The sequence below is a fragment of the Paramisgurnus dabryanus genome, chromosome 2, assembly GCF_030506205.2.
Source record: "Paramisgurnus dabryanus chromosome 2, PD_genome_1.1, whole genome shotgun sequence".
Lineage (NCBI taxonomy): Eukaryota > Metazoa > Chordata > Actinopteri > Cypriniformes > Cobitidae > Paramisgurnus > Paramisgurnus dabryanus.
Window position 1 is genome coordinate 44,784,008 of NC_133338.1, and position 25,625 is coordinate 44,809,632.

Consider the following 25,625-nt stretch of genomic DNA (forward strand, 5'->3'; position numbering starts at 1 on the left):
CCTACGGCTGTAGTGGAGGATACTCAAACTGGTTTAAACTCAAATCATGTCAAATCATTATCCATTTACAGATTTGCTCATTTTACTGAAAAGAGACTTTGTGTTTGCCTCTATAATTTCCCCCACATTATAAGTATGTTGTGTATAATGAATTATTTAATATTTCTTTCATATAGGAAAGATGAAAATAGGTTTTAATGAAAAAAAAAATAGAAAGATGAAATTGCCCAAAATTTATTCGGTTCATTAACCTTAACAGATTACACTGTCATCAGTTGGTTATCACATACAACCTTAAGATGAGAAATCAGGTGATTTCTTTGTGAGTCGTAATAAAAAATGACACCAGGCCAAGGCTAAAATTAAATCTTGATTAATATTTACATTTCATTTCTCGTATTATTCATGAAGTACTTCCTCCTTTTGATTATTGAATATCTTACCTATAAAATAACACATGATTTATGGCCTCCGTGAATGAACTTTAATCAGGTTAGAGCCTCAGAATAAATTGTTACCAATATAAAAAATTACATAAACCTTCGGAAGTATATATATATATATATATATATATATATATTGTTTGAATTACCAAAGCATCTCATACAGTGGACTTTTGATGCTACTGCTGCCACCTGGCTGAAGTGAAAGAAGGTGTACTGTAAACATCTGAAAAAATGATTTGGCAGCAGAGCACATTTTGCAAAATAGGTCTTATATTAGTAGTAGCCTATAATCACAAAGACTAAGAGAAACACAGAAAGTGGAGATGCCTGCATGCTGTGTGTGGAAAAGAGAAACAAAAGCTTTCATTTTGATGAAAGATTATGGTTGGACCACAGCTTTGGTCATTGACAAAAAATGAAGGAATGATTGGAAAAACAATGTTAATAATATAGCTGCTGTTATAAGCATTTGTGTTAGTCCACGTGAACATTTTAGGCTCTGCCAAAAGCACTTGAGAACTGACTTTTGGACAATTAAACCATGATTGTTGGCACGCTAATGACATTTTTATTTTATACTCTAATGTTAGCCTATTAATAATAGTATATTAAATCTATCCCTTTTTCTTGGAGCTTGTTGTTAACAGCTGTCTCAACATGTAATTTTTCCTTTTAATCAGTTTTCCTACTTCATTCAAGGTACTGATAACCTAGTACCACTAGATGGCAACAATGGACCGTTTGACTGCAGATTAGACCTTGAGCTTGAGCTCCCTGCCTGTGGTTTTAACAAAGAAGCTTTTGAAGAGGTTTCAGAGCTTTTGGCAAACATTTCTGCTATCTAAAAGTAACGTGATCAGGCTGTGCCGCTACTGTGTCAGGGATTTCCCATTAGGTAAAGCAGAATGAGGCACAGAGCAAAGAACAGAGTAATGAACTGTGCAGAAAGTTCAGATGCAATCTTACAATGGCTTATTTCTAATTAATTGTGTTATGTTTAAACTTGTGTGTGTATATGTTAACATGTGTCTGTGTGCTGAAATACAATGTGTCTTTGTGAGTGCTTGGCTTTCAGTCAAAAATAGTCTCTGATTAGAGTGACTTGGAGAGAGAGAGACCTCTCTGTTATCTCAGTTTCAGTCTCTCCAGCCCCTTACCTTCTCTACTTTCTCACTTTTCTCTTTAATACATTGCAGTGGTTATTTTTTAAGCTTTCTGTTCCAGCCTAAGTTACATGCCCTCCTGAGTTCACAAATCTCATTCATCACAGTCACAGCTGTAAGACACTTTCAGAGCACAAAATGAGAGGACGTGCTGAGCTTGACTTTGACATTGAAAATGTGCGTGTGTGTGTGTCCCTGAAAGTAATAAAAATTGTTGTTGGCCCCGTTGAAGGGTCATTGTATTACCACCCGTGTGCTTTTCTTTTTTTTTTTGTCCTATGAGAGTTCCAGTGTATTTTGATCTGGGAAGAGAACACCTGCTCAGGAATGAGGAGAAAAAGGGGCAAACTTTCCAACATTGCAAGACTTGCTTTAAAAAGACTTTATCTATCCTGTATCATGTACAGTATTACAAAACATTTTACCTCTCTGTCATGCTTGAGGTTTAATACAAAACGATCATTACAACTCCCTATAGTTGACTCTTATTACTCCTAGTTTTGTTAGGAAAACTCCTGCATTTGTTCAGTCTTTGACACATACATATTGTGATTGCAACATACTGTAAAATCTATAAGACATTTGTGTGTCATATAAGGTTTATCCTACCAGCAACATGTATCTCAACGAATGGAATGACAACGGAAAACATACAAACAAAGAGTATAATAAAACACTCCCTCATCTGTTTTTTTCTTCACTTCCTTATTCCCTCCTTCTTTCTCTCTCTCTCTCCTACCCTGTCCTTCTCGCTCTCCCTCTCTCCCATTTATTTCGGAGAAAACATGAAGGAAAAGAGGAGGGAATTCCAGCGGGGACCAAAGTCAACTGGAAGTTTCTCATGAGCTGAAATCTCATCCTTACCAAGCGGATGGAAGAACAGGAAGGAAAATATCAATTCAAGTCCACGATAAGGGCTTAAATGAATAAACAATCGCCAAACTCATAAACTGCGCTCGTGAATGCGTTGACAGTCGGGCTCGCGTGCGCTGAGCCAGCCGGGACTCGAGACTTTGGGTCCGGTTCTGACCGTCTCATTAAGGGATCCGGCCACTGAAGGTCAGAGACTTCCAACCGAGAGCAGAGGCGTCGCCACCCGTCGATTCAGCAAGCATGGCCGGGGCAAAACCGGGAGTACACGCGTTACAGCTCAAACCGGTGTCCGTCCACGAGATGCTTAAAGAGGGGAGCAAGTTTATCAAATGGGACGAGGTAAGAAGATCGCGTGCGGAGAGCGCGTTTCAGATTTTATTTGGCGTGGTTGTCGGCTTGTGTTACATGTTGAAGTAATTAAGGGGGTAACATCTGACACTCCGACAGATCATGAGTTAATAAACACGTTCAGTAGAGCAGAGTTATTGAAAGAGCACGAAACTCGGAAAAGTGCACACTTTTGTGTTTCATTCACGACTTCTTTAGTTGTCTCCATATTTAAACATGAAAACTTAACATAACTAAGTAAATATCATGTAAACCGAAGAACTTTTAACTTGTTTTACTCACTTTTTACTGGAAACGCGAACTTTGCTTTCAAGATATTACGCAAAATGTGAGCGCGCAATGCTTGTTCCTTACGCAGTGGCGTTTAATGCCAACACAAGTACATATGTTTACAAAAAAAATCACCATCTCATGTGAATTCTTCCGCGTAGTTGCTCTCCTGGCAACAAGGGCCTGTGTACGGATCGTGTTTCAAATCTCGCATTGGACAGCCTTTACAGTTGTTGTAATCATGTCGGATTACGGAGAGAAAATCTTCACCTCTTTTTCATTATTTGCTTAAGTTGTTCCCCACTGCTCCTAACTAGAACTTAAAGAGCAAACACCACACGATAAGAGCAGGATTGAGTTGCCTAAGGGAAAGTTGGCCTGTTAGACCTGATACACGCCATGGTTTTACCCATTAATAATTAACTAAAGTAGGCTATAAATTGGTTTGTCGTTGGGTCAACGTTGACATCTTGATGTACAGTTTTAGCTATAGGGCCAAACGTCCTCACTAACATCATAAAATGACAACCAACTTGTGAGGATTTTACTTGTTGTCCTTAACAAATTCAAAGGTTTATAAAACAGCCAAATCACGGTTTCTTTCAAACTAATGCTGTGCACATTACTTTGAGGGAAAACATAAAAATTATTAACCTATCAATATTCGAGAACCAGACAGACTGTTGTTCAGAAAACACTTTGTTGTTGCACTGACAATGGAGGTATGTCCTTAAAGGCATTGATAAATAATAAATAAATAGCTGTATTTAACTTTAATGGGGTTTAAAGGTCTGCAGTTAATGAAATGGTGGTTTATCGGCCGCAATCAGTTTAAGTTATGTAAAAGAGCAAAGCTGTCTTGTCCCTTTGTACCTTTGAGATGAAAAGTGCACGGTGCTTGTGATGTCATAGTGCATTCTGAAAGGTCTTTAAATAACATTCACTGATGTAGATAAAAGCATTCAAGCTGTGCAAGCAGTCTCACAATACATATAATTACGTCATGTTAAGGATTGGCCGTGAGCTAAGTTTGTGACATTGTAGCTATCCTGTTTTGTAAAATAATAACAGTTTGTCACTCTTGTGCCTTGCATGGCTTAATGTCCGGACTATGTGGCTGTGTCCCTGATGGCATGCATTGAGGTTATGGAACGACAAAAGGCTTAGTTTTGACATCCACCCAGAGCTGAATGCCAGACATCAATAGAAAAGGTCGATTGACCTCCTCTCTCTTCATCTCTCATCTTTACTCCCCCCTCCCCATTTATGTACTGATAACCTGTGCTCTCTAAACAATGCTGAAGTAAAACAATTGTGTCTGCTGATGTGTTGAACGATCCATAACGCATTAACCAATTCTCAAAATAAACATGTGTGAGCTATGTCTGTAAAAATGTAATACATCCAACAAGCTCATTCCCAAAACACCACTTAGATCCTGATTCATTTTGGACTGCAGCGAAACTTAATCAAAACCTCCATCAAGACCATGTTAACATTGGTTAGGGTAATACCACAGCTAAACACCACTGTCATTTCCTTTTCCGATTGCTTAATATCATTCTGTAAGGGGTCTGGTTATTTGCCAGACTGCAATAGCTTACTGTTTAATGTACATACAGTTTATACAAAAGTCAAAACAACATGTTTGCAGTCGCAAATATTATTTCAAAACATCTAACGCAAATTGTTATGGTGTGTGCATACCACAAGTGAGCGTAATTATTTGCGAGAGTAGATTACATGCAAAGTCAATGTATAGACGCAAGTCGACATGAGTTTGCGTCGAGTTGCGTGAACAATGCGAATTTGCAGATACTCGCTTTTTCATGCAGCTGCAAATATTACTTTAAATAACTAATGCAAATTGTGATGGTGTGTGCATACCACAAGTGAATGTAATTATTTGCGAGAGTAGATTACATGCAAAGTGAATGAACAGACGCAAAACGACATTTTGCGTCGAGTTGCGTGAACAATGCGAATTTGCAGATACTCGCTTTTTCATGCAGCGGCAAATATTACTTCAAATAGCTAACGCAAACTGTTATGGTGTGTTTGCATACCAAACCTAATTTAATTATTTGTGGGAGTAGATTACATGCATTGACAAATGTAAAGCAGCAAATAGACATAAATTTGTGTCGAGCGACATGATGAACAATGCGAATTTGCAGATACTCGCATCTTCATGCAGCCGCAAATATTACTTCAAATAGCTAACGCAAACTGTTATGGTGTGTGTTCAACTGTGCATACCAAACCTAATTTAATTATTTGTGGGAGTAGATTACATGCATTGACAAATGTAAAGCAGCAAATAGACATGAATTTGCATCGAGTGGCGTGAACAATGCGAATTTGCAGATACTCACATCTTCGTGCAATTGCAAATATTACTTCAAATAGCTTACGCAAACTGTTATGGTGTGTGCATACCAAACACTAATTTAATTATTTGCTGGAGTAGATTACATGCATTGTCAATGCACAGATGCAAATTGACATGAGTTTGCGTCGAGTGTTGTGAACAATGCGAATTTGCCGATACTCGCGTCTTCATGCAATCGCAAATATTACTTTAAAAACTAATGCAAACTGTTATGATGTGTGTGCAACTGTGCATACCAAACCTAATGTAATTATTTGTGGGAGTAGATTACATGCATTGACAAATGTAAAGCAGCAAATAGACATGAATTTGCGTCAAGCGACATAAACAATGCAAATTTGCCGATACTCGCATCTTCATGCAGCTGCAAATATTACTTCAAATAGCTAACGCAAACTGTTATGGTGTGTGCATACCAAACGCTAATTTAATTATTTGCTGGAGTAGATTACATGCATTGTCAATGCACAGATGCAAATCGACATGAGTTTGCATCGAGTGATGTGAACAATGCGAATTTGCAGATACTCGCATCTTCATGCGGTCGCAAATATTACTTTAAATAGCTAATGCAAACTGTTGTGTGTGCAACTGTGCATACCAAACCTAATTTAATTATTTGTGGGAGTAGATTACATCATGCATTGACAAATGTAAAGCAGCAAATAGACATGAATTTGCGTAGAGCGACATAAACAATGCGAAATTTGCCGATACTCGCATCTTCATGCAGCCGCAAATATTACTTCAAATAGCTAACGCGAACTGTTATGGTGTGTGTGCAACTGTGCATACCAAACCTAATTTAATTATTTGCCGGAGTAGATTACATGCATTGTCAATGCACAGATGCAAATCAACATGAGTTTGCATCGAGTGATGTGAACAATGCGAATTTGCAGATACTCGCATCTTCATGCGGTCGCAAATATTACTTTAAATAGCTAATGCAAACTGTTGTGTGTGCAACTGTGCATACCAAACCTAATTTAATTATTTGCCGGAGTAGATTACATGCATTGTCAATGCACAGATGCAAATCAACATGAGTTTGCATCGAGTGATGTGAACAATGCGAATTTGCAGATACTCGCATCTTCATGCGGTCGCAAATATTACTTTAAATAGCTAATGCAAAAGGTTTGGTATGCACAGTTGCACACACAACAGAATTTAATTATTTGTGGGAGTAGATTACATCATGCATTGACAAATGTAAAGCAGCAAATAGACATGAATTTGCGTCAAGCAACATAAACAATGCGAATTGGCCGATACATCTTCTTGCCAAAAATTTCCACTCGAGCGTCAAATTTTCACGCAGGCCAATTACCGAAGAGCTTATTGACATATCAGGTTTGACATGTCTGCTTATATTAGAAAATGGAGCAGAGCATTGTTTTTATTTGTGCGTCTGATGCTAAAAACAAATAATCTAGACCAATGCACATGTTAACTTCGCTTTTGGTGGGCACATGCAATAAGTTTGTTTTTGTTGCTTACATCTGCAGCACAATAAAACATTGCAATAGTTATCACTTTGGATATTCTGGAGTGAAATTTACACATGATTTACTCTGGTATTAAATAAAGTCACTCCTAAAACTTTTCCACGTGTCCATCTTCAAATATGGATCATTGGTTCCCTTGAGCACATCAGCTAGCTTTGCGAATTTATCCTACAAATTCCATTTGATGAGGGTCGTGGTTATGGGAATCATTCAGAGCCATGGGGAGGTAAAAGTACACCCAATACGCAATACAATAATAGATATTCTGCACACAGGTGAGAGTGAAAATAAGTTGCTGTCTCTTGTGCATAATCATTGTTAAGCATTGAACCAGAATATTAATGTTGTTCTTTAAACCCAGTAAGGAGGTTTGGAATGAACATGCCCGCTGTCCAAACAAACCGGATTCACAGTGACTAAAATATTCCTCTTTCTCTGAGGGAATACAAAAGGAAGTGTTTAGGCTTGTGATTTAGCGTGTGAACTGTATGAAACCGTAGCAAAGAAAGCACAAGGTGATGGGGTTTAGGAAACTGGCTGGTGTAGGAGTCTCATTCTGAGAGAGAATGAAGGGAAGGGCAACTGTGCTTGAGCGGAGGGAGGTTTCACACGCAGAGGCCAAACAAGGAGATAGCACATGGAGGAAAGTACTAAGAAGCGACGCCAGGGACTCTGAGGCATAGAGAAATGAGGGACTATGTTGGCAGGGAAGAGAAAATCACAGGAAACCCAAAAAGACAGAAACACTGATGAACTAGAAAAGTCTACTTGTTTTTCTGACAGCCTACGTGCTGTCTCCACTTCCCCCTGCTTTCTCTCTTTTCATCTTTTTTATGCTCCGATTACCAGACTTGCAATTTGTGTGTCTAGATTTGTCATATGGTAACGTGTTTCTGGGTACCTGCATTATTATTATTTAGACTATAATAAGTCTTACATAAATAGTGTTTTGATTTTGTTTACCTTAAGAGACTTTATTTGACTTAGATGAAGGAGAGAGGTTTGCATGTTTGGTCATGTCTGGCGTGCATATGTACACAAGAGTACGGCACTGCCTAACCGTCTGTGTTTGTGTACAGAGACTCAAGTGCTTTTCAATTCTGCTGAAATCTGAGAGCGCAGATTTTGCCAAGGCTTGTTTGTGATACCTGTCAAGGTTTTTGTCAAGCATATAGTGAAGTGGGTGAAAAAAATTGCTTGCAGTGAGAGACCCGTGCCAATTCTACGCAGGCGTACAAGAAGATTTCCAGAGAATGCTGTAGAACATCAAATGCATTACCATGTCCTAAAACCTGTTTGAACACTTAAGTTGTTTGCCATGTTTCTCACCTTCTCACTTTTATTTTTCTCAAAGGCAAACTTGTGTTCATCTTATTCTTCATTTCTTTCATTTCTATTCAATGTTTGTCATACACACGGGCATGTTAAACATACACACAATGGTAGCAATTAATGTGGTTTGTTTGCAGAACTGAACCAACCTCATGATCGTATTTATCAATTTAGTTTAATACCAAAAACAATTTAAGGATTTGGGAAGATGCGTGGCAATGAAGGACAAATACAACAAAGTTTAGTATCTGCAAACTTTTCACTTGTATTTGCAGATTAGGTAAGATCATATCAGTGACGTGTTCCTAGAAAAGTTTATGTGGGAAACAGTCATTCAGGTGTCGCTCCGCAGAGTTTGTTGACTCTTGCCACACTGCTAATAGAGTCTCGCCTCAATGAGAAACAAGCCCCAGCACACGTCAGTAAGGACAGGACAGAGGAGAACATAAGAGACAGAGATGTTAGTGGCCACTTCAGCAGTATGATTGCTGATAACCCACAGTTCACATATGGGTGTGTTTGACCTCTGCTCCCTCCCTCCAGCCCTTCCTCTCCTTGGGCTTTGCCCTCTTGTTCAGGAAGGAGACCTTTGTGCATGTGAGTCATTTGGTTTGCTGTAAAGGTTGCTGTAAATCAGTCTTGCATCAGTGGGGCATCAGAAAACCTCTTCCCCTTTTGTTCTGTACTGTCTGTCATCATATTTCCATCATTGTATTTTTTTTTCATCTTTCTTTCTTGCTTTCCTGCCTTCAATAAATAATTTAAAGTGATCCAACATTGTTGAGAAATGAAGTCCTAATGTTTCCTGTAGTTTTTCAATTAATATGAATCATAAAAGCTGTGTGTATAATCTTCATCAAATAATTAGTTTCTGTTTAAAATGCTCTTAATGTTTAATGAGTCTATTTAGTTTTAGCTGGGATATGGCGCTTGGGGGCGGTTTCCCGGGTTTAGATTAATCCAGGACTAGGCCTTGGTTATTTTAGGATATTTATAAGTAGTTTTTACAAACAAACCCTATAATGGGGTGCATCTTGAGACAAAACAATAGCACTGATATATGTTAAAATAAGTGTTTTTAAATTAAGGTTGCTCAAACATGCATTTTAGTTTGGGACTAGGATAAGCCCTGTCCAGGAGACCCCCCTGTAGTGTTTACAGATGGGCCCTACGCCCCCGGGCCACTATGAGAGAATTTCAAGTCAGCCGATGGAATCAGGGTTGCCAGATCTGTATGACAAAACCAGCCTAATGGCAAATAAAATCAAATGAGTGAATAGCAAATACCAAAACTTCTAATATGCCATAACTAAACTACTTTTATCACTGTTATGCATACACACTGTAATGCATTACACACATTTGTTTTTCTCTCTCTCTCTCTGTGTATGTATTATGTTAATACCACAGAAAAAACAGCAGACTTGGCAACCCTGGATGGAATTGCCATCTGCCCTGTAGGGATAGGTCTCTGGTGTCACTTCATCTTAAATTTAACTTTGCTAAATTTTGTTACATGTTTTGTAATGTATTGAAAAATGCAAAATGTGCCAAAACATTTTTCACTAAGGGTGACACACATTATCTGTCCTGGTTTGCATAAAATTTGTTGCTATACAGAATGTTTAAGTTTTTGGTGATGCCAGTGAAAAGTTGGCAAGGTCTGGCCCACCCAGCAGTAAAACAATCATTATTACCGTATGCTTTATGTCAACTTTCTTTGCCCATGTGCAAATATCCGTTTTTTTGTCAGGTAAAGGATTCTGGAAGTTTAAAAAGTTTCAATGATACCTCATTTCAAAATTGTATTCATTAATGATTTGACTTTTTCTGTATTCCTAGACTTTGAAGTGTTAAAGGGTGTCTAGTTTGTATGCGTATTATGTAAGGGCTGTAAAAGCATGTAAATACTGCAAGCCAAATACAGCTGAAAGCCAGGAGAGCATGACACTCACGCACTGAAATAGCTGACATTGTTCATGCATTGGCTGTGTGTGTTTTTGTGAGAATCCACACGCAGACGTCCTGTGCTGGCCACAAGCTTCAGATCACTTTAATGGTTTACCAAAATAATGGTTTAAAGTCCTCTAACATGCACAAATGTCACAAACCTATAGAGTACCAGAAATGTACTTTTATGTCTAAAGAAGAAAGACAAAGCTGTAATTTAGTTACATTTATTTTTTCAATGTCTTTATTCAGTGTTCTTTATTCAGAAGTGTGTCATGTGCGTGCGTGCGTGCGTGTGTGTGTGTGTGTGTGTGTGTACAAAACAGTGGGCATTCAAAGAAGCTGGATAGTGTTTATAAGACACACACACATACAAATGAGACTCTTAAACGGTGAAGGTCACTCCCCTCCACACACACACACAAACAAACTTTTAACATTCACATTCGGTAGGTTCATAAAATAAAATGTATCTGAATGTAACAAAATGTTTAGTGTTTCTCTATGGATGTTATTCAAGATAAATGTTTTATAAGTCTGGGCCGAATACACACATAGGCACCTACGTCTGCTACCTCTATTTTCCATGTTTGTCACCTCTCACTTTTTCTGCGGTTCATTTCATGGTAAGTCATCGAGTGGCACACAGATGCTTCCAGGATGGGTGTTTCAAATAAAGCTTATATAGCAGTCGTCTTCTCGCAACACTGTTTTGTTTATGCAAACATCAAGCAGTCAGCATGCAAATGATTTGATTGTACTTTACAGTACAGAGACAGAGAGAAAGACAGTTAGCAGGCACCTGCCTGCGTGTGTGTGTGTGTGTGTGTGTGTGTGTGTGTGTGTGTGTGTATCTCCTGACCCTGGGTGGAGTTTTTACAGAGTACCTGTATTGTAAATCTGTGCTCGCAGTCCACAAGTCTGTGTCTATACACCTGCAGTCGCATGTCATTCTCTTTACCCCAACACTAGAGATGAGATTAGCTCTTAACCGGTTGTCTAAGCAAATCAGATTAAGTGGTAAGTAGGTGAAAATGATTAGTCTGATATGTGCATTTTCGAGATCTTAAAAGAATTTTCAGTGTAGCCGGAGCACTACAGAGTTTAGTTCCAACCCAAGGATTTGTAAATCCAAAGAAATGCCTATTTTAAATAATGTCTCCTAATTGTCACCCTTTTCAGGTATCGCAAAATTTCAAAATCCCTGCTAGTTTCAGTTATTGGTAGCCCGAACAAAAAATATGTTACTTTAAATGTAGAAAATTAAGACAAAACATTTATCAAAACACAAATAACACATACAATTACAATCATCAGTACAAATATTTGCTTCTAACTGAAATGAAATTTCTATAAACTTAAGATTCTGAATCTGAAATATTAACTGAAGTCACAGATAAGAAAATGCCACTTGACTTTGTGGGGATAGCACAGGGTTCCTCAATTAGTTTTACCACTGGCCATATTTTGCCAATACAAAGCCAATAGGGCCTCTAACCGCAATGTTTAATCTGCTATTATTGTTGTTGTTTTGATGCTGTTGTTTTTTAACAAACAAAAAAACTGGATGCAAACCAACTGTTCCTGCTCATCTACACACCAGATATACTCACAATTTAATAGTGGTTCAATGGGTCACAAAACTCACAGTTTGGATCATCCAGTTACAAATTTGATCATTTTTTTCGCTCAGAAAAATAGGGGATACTGTCGCTTTAAGAACGTTTTTACACAAATACTGTAGACTTTTTCGTTTTTCACTTCACTTAAGTGAGGATAGTAATGACTGAGAGGACGAAGTTGGAGGATTTTGCACAACAAATCAGTAAGGATTGCTTCCTGTACTGTGGCTTCACGTGATCGTGAAAGTAAAAGTAAAACTCAATCGCAATTTAAATACCTGACGCCTGAATTTCATACACCACAATTACCCATTCAAATCTGTGAGAGAATGCATAAGCATTTAAATATATTTTTCCTCCCTATAAGTCAAGGTAGCCTGACGGGCAGGGCGGGGATGCATTTTGATAGCCCGACTGCAAAGCACAATAGCCCCGGGACGTCGTGCTAGCGTTTTTGCGAGCCCTGCTTTTAGTGATGTAATATCCGTGCTATCCTCAGTTTCCGGTTGTAGAAGCTATGGCAGTTCTAACATGCAGCTGTTGTGCCACGCAGCTAATTAATTAGGATGGCATAAAATAATGTGATCAAATGTACAAGTAAACAAATTAATTCATTACCTCATCCATGAACATGATTAGCAAATTTCATACATCTCTGAGTGGTAAAAACAGCCCATCGTTCCACTCTCCTTCATAACATCATTAAGCTTATTGTGAAATAGCGACCTTCAGTGGTAAAAATCCTACATATTGTGCCTTCAACATGTTGGAAATTAACGACCCTGTCCCAAATGGCACACTCTGGACTTGTGGACTTCCGCAGAGTCCACACTTTGATGACATCATGTAATGCAGACCTAAGGGACCCTTGACACGAGGACACGATGGGGGACCAAAGTCATATTATCTGACAGACTTGAGCGTCGTGCCGGAAATATGAAAAGAAGTTGATTGGTCAGTGATTGGTCTGATTGCTCTTTCACAAGAACTTCTGGGTTGATAAAGTGCGTGAAGCCTGCTGCAGTGCGGGCTTCACAGAAGACCGAATCAAGGGTGCAAAGGGGGCGCTGATGAGCACACTACGGGGCGTAGAAATGATAGATGGGACACCCTACGGACTCGTATACTAAGCAAACATGTGCAATTTAAGGCCATGAGACCGAAAAGCCACATGAAGTGTGCCATTTGGGACAGGGCCAAAGTTCAGGTTGAGCACAATGCATAGTGGGATATACCGTTTTATTTGTTGGGCTCTGGTTGTAAACTGGACATTTTTGGACATATGGTTGGTCACCATAGATTTTCATGCATATGACATACAGAATGCGAATCTAATCAAATCAATAAGTTAATGATTTAAAATATTACAGTCTCCTACAACAAGTCATATAGATTTATTTTAAATGTGTATAACTTGAATGCATCCTGACACTTTTGTGTTTGTTTGTGTGTTTAGGACACCAACAGTCAAATGGCCCTTGTCACCCTCAAAGTGGACCCAGATGGATTCTTCCTGTACTGGTCTGATGGGACCAAAATGGTCAGTGCTTCCTCTATTTACATTTTTCCTTATTTACCAGCTATTGCCTGCACATATAACACATATAAGATAAGATGGCAGCTGTTTAATAAAGTAAGGTCTTGTAGTGTTTAGTAAAGTTTAGCGTATTTCTGCTTACAAACTTGTATGATGTTATGGCTGCCTTTGTGGCTTTATTAGATAATGCTTGGTGTATAAAGAAATGGGCTGCAAATTCTGTGCCACATTTTGACTTGGCCCAGAAAGCAACAACCCAGAACACCTTAGCAACTGCAAAGCAATGTGCTTACCACTCTGAGCACCTTAACAATTAGATTGCAAAACCCTGTCACCACTCTTGCCCCCAAGCATTGTGTGTTTTATGTCCCAGGCGTTTTCATCGGAAATGCGCAAATCGAGTTAGCTGCTTCTGCAACTTTTTATTTATCTATTGTCACTTGCTCATTCTCTCTCTCTCCCTCTCTCTCTCCCTGTGTCACCCACCGAGCCACTTGCTTATCATGTGAGCGCTTATGAGTCAAATCAAATTTTAGCCAGTGAAATTTAATCAAGGCACCCAGCCATTCTCTCTTTCTCTTAGTAATCAGATCTGTTGTTGTCTATCGTTTCTCTTATGATCAGTGCGGCATGTTTGGTATGAGGCTTGACTCGAGCTGGTTTGGAAATGGGACTTTCTGCCGTCTGGGGACATGAGTGTCTGTCAGTCTCGCTCAAACTTAGCAGCGAATTCTTGTCATCTGCCAAGGCAAATTATTTACAAGCTGTGCGCTTTATTTGGAGAACACTACATGTGTGCTTGTGCATTTACACCCTGAACAACACACGGCAAGAAGCTGACGGAAATTTCTTTTCAGTGCCATATTTGAGACGACAAAGGGGCGCGTGTGTGTGAGAGCGTGTTAAAAGCACAGTATTAGGACACTAGGCCAACTTTTGCCTCAGGAAATGCAGTAACCCTGTTTGGCGGAGGTAACATTGGCCCTAGGGAGCCCATCCCTCTCATTTAATAGTAAAGAGGCCACCTCATCTCTCTCTTCAGTAACTTACTCGCACATTTATATTTAATGACGCTATTATTATATTTAATAATGCCATTATCAAACACACGCCTTTATTTCTCCTTCTAAGTACTAAAAGATTGTTAAAAGTCAGCCACACTTCCATGAATCCAGTTTATGTCATAAAACAGCCTAATGTTGGAGAGCACACATTTACTCGCACAGGCTTGTTTCACTGTGCACATCTCTTATACTCTTACACTTGTTTTCACAAGAAGATAATCATATTTTTCTGTTGCTGGGATGGTACCCTAAAGTTTCATTTTCTATTTTTACAGGTATACTAAACATAATACAATGTTGTACCTTTTTTGGTACATTGTAATACCTTATGCTACGTACACAACAAACGCTGGGCATCGCGTTACTGTGAGTTCAACGATTTGCATGAGTAGATTACATACAAAGTCAATGCAAAGTCACGATCAAACGCGAATGACGCGATATGGGTGGCGCATTTTCAGCGCGTGTTTTCAGCCAAGTTGAAAATATTCTACTCGAGTGAAAAATTTGCATGACATAAAGTGAAATCCCACGAGTAATCTTGAGCGAGGAACGCGATGCCCTGCGTTTGGTGTGTACGTAGCATAAGGGCGCACTCACATTATCCAAACCAAACCGCGCTCGGGCGCGTTTGACCCCCAAAGCCTGGTTTGTTTGACTAGTGTGATCGCTTCGTTCCGCGCCCGGGCGCGGATTGTTTAATCGCGCCGCGGCCGGGTTGCAGAGGTGGGCCGGAGCGCGGTTCACTTGGGCTCAGGCGCGGAAGGCTGTGGTGTGAGCGGAATCGCGCCTGAGCGCGATTCAAAAGGTGACGACGTCAGTTGCGCGACCACTCACCTTCATCTGCCTCCGTAAAAACCTTTTGATGCGCGCAGCGGGGTTACGTGAATGTCCGAGCTGCGCACGTGACGGATCAACTAAGCAATATGATGACATGTGAGAGGGCTGTCTGTAATCGCACACCAAACGACTCCGAATAAAAAACACAGACTTATCATTACGGTGGGTTCCAGTGTTAAGAGAGCGCTTTACTTCCTGCTTTTTCAAAACAATCGCATCTTAATGACGAAAGCGCGCCCGGACTCGGATCGATAAGAAGTACAGTGTGAGTGCGTGCACCTGGGGGAGTAGGGAGGGGTGGCAATCGCGCCCAGGCATGGTTTGGTTTGGTTGGGATAATGTGAGTGTGCCCTAACTCGCTCAAGATTATTCGTGGGATTTAACTTCGTGTCATATGAATTTTTCGCTCGAGTTAAATATTTTCAACTTTGGTGAAGAAGCGTTTGATGCGAATAGCGCGTGTTTTTGCGGCAAACACGCCGCCCATATCGCGCCATTCTCAAAGATGTAATCAGAAGCGTCCTCGTGTGGGACGATGCGAATGACGCGTCTGATCGCATCTTTGCATTGACTTTGTATGCAATCTATTTGTGCAAATCGTTGAACTCGCGTCTGGTGTGAACCACAGTTAGAATGTATTGTATTTATTCGAATTTATTGTGTACCTTTTCAATGTGTTTTATACTCATAAAGGTGCAAAAATGAACCTTTGAGGGTACCACCCCATCGACTGAATGTCCCATAATTGACGCGAATCAGTGCTGTCGTGGCGGCTTGGTAAGTTGGTGTAATTATTTGAAAAATAAATAATTTATACTGTGTACACGTTGAACGCAGCCGTCCTCGCATATCCGCGGTTGAATGTACTTTGAAAGCTGTCCAGACAAATGCGTACACATGGAAAAAAGTATACCTTGCACTTAACCCACACACAAACCTGTGAATGGTAGATGTAAAACATTTTTTTTTTTTTTTTTTGAAAGCAAAACATTTTTTTAGCCTTTTAACCAAAGGTCTGAACCACAGAAAATGTCCTCACACGTTGGTTATTGGCATGTTTTTCTTTTGTTTGTAATGGCATTTTTCGAAATTACCCAACTAAATTTTTTTTACCCAAATCTGCACCCACAGGTTTATATAGCTTACTTTCTTCAGGCACAAAAACATGACACTTGGGTGAAATTTGCAGGGACACACACCCAATGCGGTAAAACAGGTTCTGCATTCAGGAAAACACACCCTTATGCTGTCAGAACTCTAACTTTATTCCTAAGGGTTTTTATTGCTGTTGTGGCACAAACACAAACACACACATTGTCCTTGCACTGCCCAGTAAATTGACAGGGCATGTTTGCATGTCTGTTTCTCACAATGCTCTGTTATACTGTATACCGTGTTTGTGGGTGTATTGGCATGCGTGTCCTATTTTCAAGGCAAATGTAGTATCTGGTTACAGCATCGCACATTTAGCCGTACGTACAGTGAAATGATTAGCAACACATTTTTCAACCTTTCTCAACTGGCCACTGTGCATTTTATGTTGCAGGACCATCTGCCATTGTTCCAATTAGTTTTCAAGTTTAGCTGCTTGCTTTTCTTGAAGGTTTTGTGGTACACCTTCAAAGTGTCAAAAGCGTTTTATAGAGTTAGTTGTATTAAAAAAAAACATATGCCCATGGAGTAAACATAACAGAATGAATAAAGATTTATCAGTCTGCTTTACAGAGCTGTGTGAGGGGCATATTAAAGCATTTAAAGAGGACCTATTTTTATTACTAAAAAACAACGTTATTTTGTGTATTTAGTATCATACCATGTGTTTGGGTGGTTTATTACAATAATCGCTTCATTGTTTACTTTGGGGTTTGTACCTTTTGCATATCGTTAACATGTACTAATACACACTTGCACACCAAAAGAAATTTAAAAACGTGAATCGGACAATAGGTGCTCTTTTTAAATTTCCTCAAAGGCAAAGTCATTTTTAACAGGAAAGAAATAGATAAAAAAAAAACCTGTCTGTGTGAAAGTGTGTCTGGTTTTCTTCCTTATAGACAAATACACTAGCATTGTGTGTTCTCGCGTGTATGGGTGTTGCAATGCAAGTCTATAACAAAGGAGACGTGTTGTGTAATCTGTGCTGGTAATTTAAATAATTTTTACAAGAAAGCTGGTATATTGTAGTGTTTTATGTTTTAAACATGCTAGGAGATGTGGTATGTTTATTTGCGTTTTTCAGTACGGATCTGCACGTAACCATAACGTCAATAGTAGAACTTCAACCTAAGAGGGGGTGTACACCAAAGCATTTAAATGCAGCTGAAAACGCCTGGTAGATTCCAATTGTGGGCGCTTGCCAGGGTTTTTTTCAGCTGGGTGTTTTGTTCGATTTTATACTTTTAATCTGTTGATCAATCGTTATGCAATGCACCAGTTGTTGTGATATTTGTCTCACTCTTTCTCCACTGTGATTGGACGGCTGAGTGAAAAGTGACATTGACAAGCTAAGCGGTTTGCCCAAAGTTGATCAAAAACTGCTAGTGCCGGCGCTCAGCGTGGACAAAACCGGCCATACATTTACATTTAGTCTTTGAGCAGACGCTTTTGTCCCAAGCGACTTACAAATGAAATGAGGTAACAATAGAAGCAATTAGAGCAACACAAGAACAGCAATACATAAGTGCACTAGAAAAAGTCATCATGTGTAACACAGTATACATAGCCAAAAGTTTTTTATGACAGAGAAGATAAAGATATAAAAATAAGAAAAGACATTAGAAAGTGAGGTGTTTGCAGAAGAGATGGGTTTTTAGTCGATTCTTAAAGACGGCTACAGAGTCGGCGGATCTTATCAAAACTGCAGTCAAAACTTTGCTTTTAGCATTTTATGCATTTTAAGTGTAATTTAAGGGCGTACATCACAAATGTATTGTCACAGTTGATGTTATGTTGAGATTGGCCTGTTTCCCAGCAATCTTTTGCATGCATGAGGTTTACATAAGGTGGAGAAAACAATCGTGTTTGAGGCTCACAATATGTCATTACCATGTACAGAACCCTTATTATTAATCTATGCCTCTGTAAATACAGTTTTATATTCTATGGCACCATTAATTTACTCTCTAGGTATGTGCAAGTATAACCAAAACATCAACGCCGGCCTAATGTACTTTGTTTGTGCTGCTCAAGATACTAATGCTGAGTTTACACCAACCGCGTTTCGGGCGTCAAAATCGCATCTACCGCGCGTGGTTTGCCGCTTGAACAATTTGGATGCATTCGCGCGTGTAGAGTGTAGAGTTGATGCGCGGAAAAAGCAAGCATTTGACGCTCATCAGAGGCAAACTCCGCTTTTTGTGGGAGGGGCAAGTGCTATGCGGTTGTCTGTTTGCAAAATGACTGCTGTTGATTGTGCATTTATCGAGAGCATTACCAGTTTTTATTTGGTAACCTTACTACAGGGGGAAAATAAACGGTCGATAAACGTCACGTAACTCAAAAATGAAGTGTGTATTACAATTACCAGGTTGCCCAATGTCCTTACTGACACTCTTCCAAGCGAGGTCCTTTTTATTCCTGTCTCCTCTATAGAAATAAGAACTTGTGTCGTATAGCTCCGGGTGACTGCTTATGGACAATATCAAGCGTTGGTTGAATGAGTGACTCCGGGCGGGGCTGCCACCAGAGCAGCAAGCAGGCTCCTGATTGGTAAACGCGGCGCGAAATTCTGCCAAAGTAAAAAAATTTCAACTCTGGCGTCAGCCGCAAATTCGCGTGAACCGCAAGATGCACAAAAAGCACGATTCGTGCACAACGTTCAATTTCCGCCTTTCGCGCGTGAAGCTCGAAGAGGAGGAAACGAGTCTTCCGCGCCGCGCCGAACGCCTCTTCCGCGCCGCGGGACCTCCTGACGTGCGTCAACGGGTCTTCACATTGACTTAACGTTGAAATCACTCGCGCTTCACGCCTCTACCGCGGTTGGTGTAAACGCAGCATAAGTTTATTAACGCTTTTCTAACTTTTTACAAACTTTTGCCGCTATGGCCACCCAATTTGTGGACTGTTAAGTGTAAGATCGGGGAGGAGAGAGCAACCGCCATCGCCCTCATGCGGAAATTCATTGCGTATCAATGCACAGACACTCCCCTTCAAATCAAATCTGTGGTTGCACCCGAGCATGTCAAGGGTTATATCTATGTGGAGGCATACAAACAAACTCATGTCAAGGCCGCTATTGAAGGAGTCGGCAACTTGCGTATGGGTTTCTGGAACCAGCAGATGGTGCCTATTAAAGAAATGACAGATGTCTTGAAAGTGGTTAAGGAAGTGACAAATCTTAAACCCAAGTCTTGGGTTCGTCTGAAGAGAGGCCTTTATAAAGATGATTTATAAATCATAGCTTTATGATTTATAGCTTTACCATCTATGCAAAACTGTTCAATGCTTTGTCGTCTTTTTAATACGCTCTGTAGAATACATATGTGTGCAGGACTGTAGTGCATATTTACAAAGTAACATTGACAACCACTTCCCTGGTACGCATCATCATACAGCGATTTCAGTCGTTATTACGAATTAGTGATGCGCGGGTCGTCTCGTAACCCCGTGGTTTGGGGCAGGTAAAGAAATTGTAACATTTTTGCGGGGCGGGTTGGGGCGGGTCATTAAAAACAAAATGCGTCTAATTCAGTGTAGCATATATTAAATATTTGGGAATATATTTTTTCATATTTTATTAGGTTCTTTGATAAGGTTAAATTACGTAGGCCTACGTGGCAACGCTACTTCCGCAACGTAACTTGCGCTAAGTAACTTGATATCCCTGAACCTTTGGCGTCATGTCACTAAGTAGCTCCTGCTGCCAGCCACAACAGCAAAACAAACGGAGAATTAAAATATGAAAGACAATCTGCGGGAGAAATTAAGGTAGAGAATTTGTAAATAGAAAATACAAATGCTGCTTTGTAAATGTTGAAAATGTTTATCATTTTCCTATCTCTATATTAATATGACTATGCTGGTTTTTATTGTTCATTCGCATATTTAGTTGCCAGTTTACAGGGCGATGTGCGGGTTGGGGCGGGCCAAATATTTAATAAAAGCGGGACCCGTGGGTTGCAAAAACACTGACCCGCACATCACTTTTACGAATCCATGTCAGTGCGGATATTTAAAACAGTGCTGACGTGTGTACGTGAGATTTTTCTAAGCTCTGCAAAGTTTTTCCATTTTTACTACATTGTTCCCATGTAAACATAGCCTGCGAGACTGACAAGCTAAAGTTTTAAATATCCACTTTATGACAGCAGATTTGAGTTAAGAGCCTCCTTAACATAATAACGGAAGCAATCGGATAAGGGACAAAGTGTGGTGATATCAGCATGCAGTCATGTTAGAGAAATGTGATTATCTATAATGTAGCAATGACATTCTCCATTAACGACTTCACCCAAACTGCCCAACAAAAGGCCTATTGCCATAAACCAATGCCATTATGCAGAATCAATAATAGATTAGCGTTGACATTAAAAGGCTCCATGAGACATGCATCTGATCTGGTTTTTAGTAAATTTGTGGTTGACTAAAAGATGTGGGATTGTGTGCATTGGTTTTTCTGTCTCTAATAGCGGATTGTGGCCTGCACTCGGAGAGATGGCTGCACTTTTGGGTTTGTCATTCTTCAATTAGCAAAATTTCTTGGTGATAACCCAGGATGAGGACTCCATCTGCACCAGTGCTAATGGTTAATGATGGGGCATTGAGACTGCATTAGCTTCTTCGCTCTGGTTTACATTAGACCACAGACTCATTTTTGCAGCTACGCCCCTCTTACTCGCTCCCCACGTGTCTGCTTTCACTCCTCGCCCGTTGTACTTATTACCTCCTCTCATTATTATTTTCCTCTCCTTTTCTTGTTCTCCTTCAGTCCCTTCATGTTCTGTCACGGACAGCTGGTGGTCATCAACCAGTAACAGAAAGGCGTTGACTTATCCGTTAATTGTAAACTGAGAGATGACACTTCCTCTCTATCTCTTTCCGTAATATCTCTCTTCCTCTCATGCCTTTCACTTCTTTTGGCTTCGTCTTTCCCCCTCTCACTTTCAGCAAGCGTGGGAAAGGGTACAGGAAATCGTTCAGACTGTGAGGGTAGTTTTCAGGCATAACTCACCCTGTGCCCTAAACCAATAGCGTGCCCTCCGAAAGAATCTTTCTCTCCCTCCTGCCTTTAGTAGTGAACACATGGCTCGGAGTGATGATGGCTCTGTACAAATGTTCACATTAAGCACTATCTGTCATTTTAGTGGTGTTTTGTAAGATAACTGTTATTAGTGTGCATACTTTGGGTTAAGTGTTTGTTCAAATTTGTTTAGTGTTAAAATTTTTGGCATATATCTAGCGCCGTTTATGCTATAAACATGAATGCCACTTGAAATCTTGTAATACGTTCAAGTCAAACACTTTATCTGAATTATTACAGTTCTTCGGTTGAACACAAACCTATAATTATGTATTAAAATATGGTCATTTTATCTTGTTATATTGGCCTTAAAATGGTGAATACATCATTATTAAAGTAATCAAAATTACTCATGGGTAAATATGTGTGTTCTGAATCAAAACAATACATTGGTAAGAAGTGAAATAATAAAATGATTTATATTTTCAGCCTTTAGGTATTTGCCAAATGCATAAATGTACATGAATACATCGCATATCAGACAATTTTATCCAAAGTGACTTATTTCTTTTGTGTTCCCTGGTACTGAACCCATGACCTTTGCAGTGCTATAACCATTGTGCCACAAATCAGCGTGGTGTTCAAATATGAAGGCATGTCGATAATGTTAAATCTCACTGGCGGGTCTCATGACAAAACACGCATAGGACAACTAGTTACAAGACACTCAAGAACCAAAGAGATTTAACCTTAGCGATGTGCCGCCATATTTGAACATTTGGCTTTAGAAGACGCATAACAACGCACTGGAGTCATTTGAGTAACTTTTGATGGATGTTACTTTCATATGTTAGGTTATGTGGCTCTGAGTTGATAGTAATGACTAAATAAATATGTGAATAATATATAAGTAAAAGCTCAGATTCAAAACTCTTTAAGTGCGTCTGATGTTTTCTTGTAAATTAGCATTTTTTTGTCATACTTTTAATGGATTTTGCCAACACACCGGTATTTCTGAATGAACTGAGGCTGGGATTAAGCACATTTTAAGTGATAGTATTTAATGAACAATAAATATATCATTTGTGCCAAGGGCATTCTACTGGATTTCTACTGGAGGTGGCGTTTAGTGGCTTTTGGATATGAGCCCTTCAAATGTAAGTTAAAGTAATACTTAAACAGATGATTTTTTAAGGGCTGTTTTTGTGCCCCCACTTCTGAAATTACTGGGATATTTTTGCCATGAGCATTGAGTAATTCCTATCCCTGAGTCCGAGAGACTTGCATTGAAGAGATTCCAAACATATCCATGGAGCAGCCATTCTTACTTCTACATTATTACTACATTACTAGTTGACACTATAGTGCATCAGTACACTGTAAAAAAATGTACAAGTCTTCTAAACTTACTATTATTTATCGTGACAAGAGTTGAGTTGTTACAACTTATAAAATGAAGTTTACCTAATTCAACTATATTTTAAGTTAACTCATCTCAAAGATAAATATTGGTAAGTTAAAATGACTTGTTGACTGAGTTGATTTAAACAAAAAAAATATAAGGCAGCAAAGTCAACACTTGTAAATGATTGTGTAAGGCTTTAACCTTTATTAAACCAATAAACCAATAAATAACCAATACAGCAACCAATTTGGAGAACATAACTACTGTAAGCCCAGACAAGTCGATTCAAGTTAAATCAAGTTAAATCTTTACGTTAAATCTACTTAAGATTGCTGAACAGGCGATTTAAATGTTTTGTTGTTAACACTTTACAGTAAGGTTCATTAGTTAACATTAGTTCATGTATTAACTAACATGAACAAACTATAATCAATATATTTGTTACAGTATTTATTAGTTTTTTGTTAATGTTAGTTAATAGAAATAAAGCTTTTAATTGTTTGGTCATGTTAGTTTACAGTGCATTACCTAATGTTAACAAGATTTAAAAAAAGTATTAGTAATTGTTGAATTTAACATTAATAAAGATTAATAAATGCTATAAAAGGGCAGTTCATTATTAGTTCATGATTCATGTTAACTAATGTAGTTAAAGGCGGAGTGCACAATGTTTGAAAAACACTTTGGAAGAGGGAGTCGGCCGACTACCAAAACACACTTGTAGCCAATCAGCAGTAAGGGGCGTGTCTACTAACCAACATCCTTGCCGGGGTTGCGTATGTGTGGGGCGGGTCTATCAATGGAAAGGTAGGGGCGGGTATGTTTAGGTGATTTCCAATGTCAACTTTGTTTTTCAAACATTGTGCACTCCGCCTTTAACTAATGTTAACTAATGAACCTTATGGTAAAGTGTTACCGTTTCATTCACTGAAAAGAAAAATGTCTTGATCAAGCAATTTAGACGGTTTCAGCAGTAACAACATAAACAAGCGGCTTTCGTGGTCATCACGTAACTTCCGGTAAACTCCGCAGAGAATAAATAACAACAAAGTCCTTTTTACATTAGTTTATTTATATACCAAGCAAAATAAACAACATGTAGATTACATAGGAACCCAAAACATTTGTTATTTTCGATGAGGTATTTGTTTAAGAGTTCAGTTTCAGCAACTAGTCAGACCATTAAACAAACAGAAACCGGAAGTAAAGTTCCAAGGACCAGACGCTTATCGCGTCACCGCACGTGCGCCCAATGAAACGGTCTATACTCTTGTTGGATTAATGAAACATTTCCTGTTTTGCAGGATTATTTTTACCTTGTTTTATAAAAATTGTAATGTTTAGAGAACTTTGCAATCTTGCAAAGCAAAGGTTTCAACTTCACACAGAGACCTCAACACACAAGTTTCAATATTGGTGACAGTAATCAAATCTTATTGAGTGAAAAGATAAGCTGTTAACTTCACCACAAAAATGATAAGCAACAATGATAACAAAAACAGCTGCAGTAGTATTAATTAAGATAACAAACAGTAAAACAACACTTATATAACAGTATCAGTTAATTTATGCATGCTGCATGCTTCAATCCAGAGATTTAAATAAGATAAAATAAATTGATTCAACTCAAAAATTTATTGTTGACATAAGAGAAATCATGCAATTCGTGCATTAAACTAAAACACTTGAGGAATGAAGTAAAGTTTTTTATGGTTTATGTTAAGTTTACTTATTTATTTGGGTTAAAACAAAATGAGGGATAACACTGTGAAGGGGTTCTCATTTCAGTTTTGTCTAGTCAAAATATTTATTACAACAACTTTTAAGTACCAGCATTGCCTTCATAAAATGTCAAAATCTATGTTATGGGTTTGGAAGAGTTGGGAAAGACATAACATCTCAAGACTCGTGAATAGGGAAAGACAAATAGGGAGTGTACTTCTAGAGTTGTGGTTTCAAACTACCCAGCGTTAAAACAGCCGATGGACTGAGTAAAGATAAGAGCAAGTTTTCAGAATGCCTCGCACTAAAACAAAGACCATTAACGAAACCAAACCACATAACCGCACGGAAAAAGAAAGAGTAGACGAGATAATGGAGGAAAGATATCAGAGCTCCTCAGGCCCATGTTCAGCCCATGCTGACTCTAATCTCTCCATTTCGTTATGTATTAATATGAGTTCAGTGGAGTTCAGTCTGTGTTTATTATGGCTGACATTCCGTCCATAGTTCATTCATAGAAGACTCGAATGGTTGGCCAATACTCATGGTTTTTGTTAAAGTGTAACATAGCATAAGAGATCAACCAGATGTATTTGGTCACTTATGCCATAGATCAGTGGTTCTCAAACTGGGAACTGCAAGATTGTTCTGTGGGCCCCCTGTTTCATGGTATTTTATAGAAAAATAAGGCTACTAACCAACAGCACTACATTGTACAATTTAATACGTTTTGTTCAATTCAAATCGAATGTTTTAATGTCATACATTTTTTGGGGGGGACCAGGAGAGGGGGCCATAGTACACAAGGGGTCCGCACGCCAGAAAAGTTTGAGAACCACCGGCATAGATAATGTTTTCTATGATCATGTAAATGATAATTCCTTTTAAACAATGTACAAACAATGTACATAAGCAAGCATGTTATGCCAAACATGAGCTTTTTCAGTGCCATTTATTTAGATTTTTGGTTAT

General features: G+C 39.0%; 1 protein-coding gene across 1 annotated transcript in view; it reads left to right on the top strand.

Annotated features, from left to right (window-relative positions):
• The first annotated feature begins 2,347 nt into the window (after nucleotides 1-2,347).
• The window catches only part of plcb3 (phospholipase C, beta 3 (phosphatidylinositol-specific)), a 65,041-nt gene continuing 41,763 nt past the window's right edge, over nucleotides 2,348-25,625 (top strand). Inside the window, exons 1-2 of the mRNA XM_065289010.2 lie at nucleotides 2,348-2,821; nucleotides 13,364-13,447. Of these exons, the coding sequence (XP_065145082.1) occupies nucleotides 2,723-2,821; nucleotides 13,364-13,447 (183 nt within the window). The 5' untranslated portion in view covers nucleotides 2,348-2,722. The remainder of the gene's footprint in view (nucleotides 2,822-13,363; nucleotides 13,448-25,625) is intronic.